Source organism: Buceros rhinoceros, unplaced genomic scaffold (genome assembly GCF_000710305.1).
Source record: "Buceros rhinoceros silvestris isolate BGI_N320 unplaced genomic scaffold, ASM71030v1 scaffold4958, whole genome shotgun sequence".
In the NCBI taxonomy this organism is placed as follows: Eukaryota; Metazoa; Chordata; class Aves; order Bucerotiformes; family Bucerotidae; genus Buceros; species Buceros rhinoceros.
This window is the reverse complement of record NW_010427345.1, coordinates 36,572-42,333: the sequence shown is the minus strand read 5'-3', so window position 1 is coordinate 42,333 and position 5,762 is coordinate 36,572. Positions and strand designations below refer to the sequence as shown.

The following is a 5,762-nucleotide window of genomic DNA, read 5'->3' as shown; positions in this document are numbered from 1 at the left end:
TTTTTGTGATTTCTTTTGTGATAAATGTTATGAAGGATGAACTTAAATACACAAAATTTTGCCTACACTGGTGTCATCTAGTACTGGTGTTACCATGCTCTAGCTATTTATGTCTGAGCCTCTAGAAAAAATTACAAAGGCAGATCTAGAATACTTTGCTTTTTTTTCCTTAAAGTATTCAGATAATCATCTGTATATTTTTTTATATTTTATATCATATTTTACATATCTTCCTGAAGAGTACTGAACACTAAGTTATAAGCTGGATATGTGGAATACTTCGTTTTTATAGCTTTTAGTACCAAATTACAAAAACCCATAGATTCTAAAAACTATTGTATCTTTAAATTAAGTACTAGAGAATGAGTGCATAAAATGTAGCAGAGCAAAATGTCTTTAAGATCAGGCAGTGTGATAACAAGAAATTTTTTTTGTTTGTCTGTTTCTAATTATAGGTAAAATTATAAAATCTGTTCCAGGAAAGCTGATGAAAGAAGTAAGTCTTCCAGGTTGCCAACGTTTTAACTTCAATAACTACTTTCACGTGCTTACTAACTTAGAGGCTAGTCAAAAATTTGTTTAGAAGCTCAGTTTTGGGGAGGGTTGGGTTTGGTTTGGTTTTTTTTCAATTCTATAATTATGCAAGTGATGGGTCACTTATGTCTTATTTCAGAAAGGTCAGCATTTGGAGCCATTCATCATGAATTTTATCAATTCCTGTGAATCTCCCAAGCCTAAACCAAGTAGGCCTGAACTTACCATTTTGAGTCCCACTTCCGAAAACAACAAGAAGGTACAGTAAGTTATCTTCCTTCCTTACCTTTACAGGAGCGGGGAAAATTGACCATACGCTGAAAATGCAAAGAATAAACAGAAAAACCACATAAATATAGCAATTTACCTATTTTCTGTTGTCTTTTCACATGAGAGGAAATAGTGCAGAGAGCTTTGTCATCTTCTGTCTGGTAAATAAGTTAGTCTGAATGATTTTTGAGGGTTGGGGGGGGGGTTGCTTGTGTTTTTTGTTAGGTTGGTTATTTTTTGTCAGTTTTATTTATTTCACACTGGATTTGGTGATGAGGATACAGAGAAGAGGAGGAGGGAAAGCAGAAGTGTAAAATGGGGAATGTTTTAATGCCTCAAGGGAGCTTCCTTTTCAAAGTGAAGAGCTTAGCATTTTGACAAGTCAAACACTTGCTCAAGGTGCTGATAAAATGATAGTATATGCCTTTAAAATGATAGTACACAGTTCACTGATATTTCTAACGCTGACACAGTTAAACCCCAGCACTTCCCATTTTAACCTTTTACTTAACTGTAGGAAAAGATAGTTCCTTTCGTAATCTTCCTATATTTGTGGCTAGAGCCTGGTAAAACTTGAAAACTTACTTCCATTAGCTTCAGGGGCTTTAAAAAGACACTGGTCTTCGTGTTTCTGTCTTAAACTGCTTTAGAGTGTTAATGTATTTATGGAACTGACAGAGGAATATTGTTTCTGGACTAGGATTTCAGAGACCCAAGCTCAGCGTTACAGAGTTGATGTGATTTGGGCCAAAATACTTAATGTGCGTACACTTTGGCATGTGAGAGGTTCTAAAAGAAAACTCAGTGCTCTCTGATCTTCTGCTATCTCATTTTCTTTGGGAAGAAGAGTTGAAGCTGGATCATGTAAGCCAGGACACTTCATTTTGCAAAGTGAAATATTGGAGATGTATGATTGTCTAAAGAATAATCTGTAACATGAGAGGACAGGGGATAAAGGTTGGGGTTTTTCCCCTTCTCTCTTGTAGTTCAAAGAGGCATTAAATTAAGGTGGTAGGAGCAAGGTTCAAAACAAAGTGGTGGCTCTTGCAATGGGTAATAGGTTTGTGGAACTCCTTGCCAAAAGATGTTGAGAATGCTAGAACTTCAGCAGCTGTAAGATGAGACTGGCCGAACTCATGAAACGGAAACATACTCAAAGTGAATACCTGTAGAGAAACTGCATCCAGATCTTGAACTTTTTTTTAATTGAAAACGGTTGGGGGCTGGAAGAGTATTGGTGAAAAGTGCTGTCTGTGCTTGTTCTGTTCCTGCAAGAGCTAGAAGTCTGGGACCCATTTATGGTTTTTGCTGGTGATGGGCTGTTGAAAAAAATGGATCTTTTTATTTCCTGCACTATTGACATTTTTATAGTGTTATGAGACTTGGGGAACTTGCAGCTACAAAACTTTTATGATTAAGTACAATGGCAGTTAGGTTCTATTAATTTATTTAGATTTCATCTTCTAAACCTGAATTCTGAATTACTACAGCCAGTTTTGTTGTGTCACCTTATATAAGCACAAACACAAAATTAGTATCCTTCATTTCAAGTCCTTTCTCACCTTGGATGCTGCTTCCAAGGTTAAGGTATTTTGCTATTGCTGTGTATTCAGAGGGGTATAAATGTATCAGCAGTTCTAAAAATCAGGTGTAGAGGTTTTGACTTGTGCTAGAAACACTACATGCATAAACACTTCAGGTGTCTCTTGCAAACGGCTGACAGCATATTGCAGCATAGCATGAACAATCAGTTAATTTTTTACTGTAAACTGCCAAGAACTGCTGAAGTTAATAGCTTTAATACATTTAACATTTATATTTGAGCAACGAGCTTCAAACTCAAGCACCCCTATGAAGACAGGGTTCTTTCTGTAATTTGCTTGAAAAAAAAAATCAAAATTAATTCTTTAAAGTGGTGTTCAAAACAGTTTTGCATTGTAAAAGTTACCAAAATGTATATAGCTCTGAAATGCAGTTTTCCCGTTTCATCTGTGGTGATCCCAGGAAAGCAAAGAGCTGGCTGCACCTTGGCTTTCATTTTGGAATACCGAAGTTTCCCTAAACAACATATAGATCTTTACTGCCTTCTGTTTTCTAATGTTGTTTTCAGCAATAGTACTGTGGGGGAAACTTCCTTATCGCTTCCCGCTGACTAACTGTCCATGTATGCACTCCATCGAGACGAGAGTTCGTAGAGTCGGAGTTAAAGCTGTTGCTAGTACTGCTGATCACCCTGTAGGAGGTGCTTTTGTCATGAGATATGAGTTTCTTCGCAGAGGGCAAAAAAGATGAGGCTAGCCTCAGCTCTCCACTCCTTCTCACTCCTGTCGTGAGAGTGCGTTCACTGTTTTCCTATAAGCAACTTTATTCTAGTTAGCTGTTTTATGAATAAGGAATTGGTTCAGCACGTATTTTAGATTTGCTTTATTCTTTCCCAAAAGAAATGTGTTTTGGGGAGCCATTTGCTGTAAATGGATTGAAAGTTTCAAACTTCAGATACTTCCTGCAGAGTTACGATTACTTAATGATGGGCTCTCAAGACGCTTTGCTTTGGGGGATGCTGCAAGACAGTTCTATGATCAGATACTCGGTATCTTTTGTGCTCAAATTATACTACCGGTTTTGACCAGCAGAGGCATGTATGCATAAGGAGTTCATGTGCTGACTGTGTTCACACTGATTTCCCATTGATCAGTTTAGCCAGAGTACACAAATTTACTCACACAATGACTCTAATTATTGATGAGATCTGATATCCCAGGTTGTGCTGCATTATGGTGTCTGCTGAGTGTTCCATGAGCATTGTGAAATTCATCCCTCTTGCTCCTTTGTTGGGGTGCTTGTGCCTTCTTTGTAAGACAGTTTCCTCTATTTCAAGTTTCAAGTCAGCCCATGCTGGGTGCTAGGTCCCAGACACTCTGCCGTTTACATCTTGTCACTTCTTGCATTTGATTTGTAAGCCACACTGATTTCCTCTGCCAAACCATTTCAGTTCAGATCAGTGATGCTTTTGGGAAGCATATCAACTGATCATCTCTGCTTACCCCATTTTTTCATGTAGTAGAGAGCTGTCTTAGAATTCATTAACTGAGTTTATTTCAAATGAAATTAAGCCAGAAAACACTATCTAGGAATGCATGCACCAAGGGTGCTCCGTCCAAAGGCCAGACCAAAGGTAGACAGAGGTAACACCCCTCTCTGCCCCCCACAAATACATGTGGCATTGTCATGGGTTGGGGCTGGGCCAGCCACGGGATGAGTGACATGTGCTCTCTATTAACCCCTCTCCATTCCCAAAGGGGAAGAGAAGGGAATGAAGGAGAGAGAGTTAAGGACTGAAAAAGAAAACTAAAACTGCTTTAATGAAAATTATAACAATAAAATTAAATATATACAATACCAATCCCAAACCCAAATGGCCTGATGGCAAATGTGTCACCGTCAGCACTGATGGTGTGGGCTAACACTGGGGCAGTCCCAGACTGGGCTCAGCAGCAGATGGGAACCAGATGCAGGAGCTGGATTCTGGAACTGGATTCAGGAATGCATGGATTGGGACCAAAGGCAGCACAGACGGAGTCTTCCTCGGACACCAGCCATTGAAGAAGAGAGCTTGACCCTTGTAATCCCTCAGCTTTGTACCGAATATTATGCACGGATTGGGATCGAAGGCAGAACTGAGAGTCCTCCTCAGACACTGGCTGTTGGAGAAGAGAGCTTGACCTTTGTGATCCCTCAGCTTTTTATGAAATATGACTTCTATGGGATGGAACACCTTGCTGGTCAGTTCAGGGTCACCTGTCTTGTCCGCTCCTCCCCACAGGAGTGGCCTTTTATTGCACCCCCCCCATGGCACACAGGTTTCAGCAGTGACCTTGGTCTGCACAGGAGCAAGGGTGAGCAAGAGCCTTTCTGCACACCAGTCCCTGGCAGTAACTGCAAACATCAAGCGTTATCACCTCTAGGAGCAGACAGTGTCTGCAGAACTGTGCCGTTAACTTCAGACAGTGCAGCCACTGAGCAGAGACTGAAAGTCTCTGAAAGTGAAATCACTGAATGGAATTAGCGCTGTTCTGACTCAAACCAGGACAGGCATAGACTTCGGTTGTTCAGTTCTGTCGTTTCACTTCTGTTGTGAAGCTCTGTGCAGTAGCCAAGCACCTTTACCTTCTGGTGACAGACATGGATACTAAATATCTGTACCTGGAATGTATGAGCTACCTGTATGAAGTCAATGAAGAGATCTGGGAGGCAGCTAAAGAGTCAGGGGGTTCACAACTCCAGTGTCCATCTGTGAGAAGAACATGTTATCTCACAGAAAGAAAGCTCTTCAACGCAAAATTTCTTTGGTAAATGCTAGAGTTGATTTCCCGCTGATGCTTGTATTGCCACACCATTCCCATGCACCTTGTCTGACACAGATCAGGTTATTCTAGTATCAACGTTTTGGAATCTGTTGAGAGTACACTACACATTCCCTGGTGCTTGTGCTGCCAACTCTGTTGCCATGAATAGGGTATACCCAGGTTAACTCTTACCAACAAGCTGAACAAGACACCACAGATTCATAGAATCACAGAATCATTTTGGTTGGAAGAGGCCTTTAAGATCATCAGGTCCAACTGTTAGCACTACCCCGTCACGACTGAATCACGTACCTCAGCACCATATCGACACATCTTCTTTAAATACCTCCAGGGAAGGGGACTCCACCACTGCCCTGGGCAGACCGATCCAATGCTTGACAACCCTTTTGGTAAAGAAATTTTTCCAAATATCCAACCTAAATCTCTCCTGGCACAACTCGAGGCCATTTCCTCTTGTCCTATTGCTTGTTACTTGGGAGAAGAGACTGTCCCCCACCTCACTGCAACCTCCTCTCAGGTAGTTTTAGAGAATAAGAACATCTCCCTGAGCCTCCTTTTCTCCAGACTATCCCTCAGCGGCTCCTCCTCAGA

The 5,762-nt window shown here is 40.8% G+C and overlaps 1 protein-coding gene across 1 annotated transcript in view; it reads left to right on the top strand.

Moving 5' to 3' along the window:
• Positions 1-5,762, top strand: part of SNX14 (sorting nexin 14) — a gene marked incomplete at its 5' end in the record, with an annotated part of 44,277 nt that overhangs the window by 28,770 nt on the left and 9,745 nt on the right. Inside the window, 2 exons of the mRNA XM_010141847.1 lie at positions 456-496; positions 674-793. Of these exons, the coding sequence (XP_010140149.1) occupies positions 456-496; positions 674-793 (161 nt within the window). The remainder of the gene's footprint in view (positions 1-455; positions 497-673; positions 794-5,762) is intronic.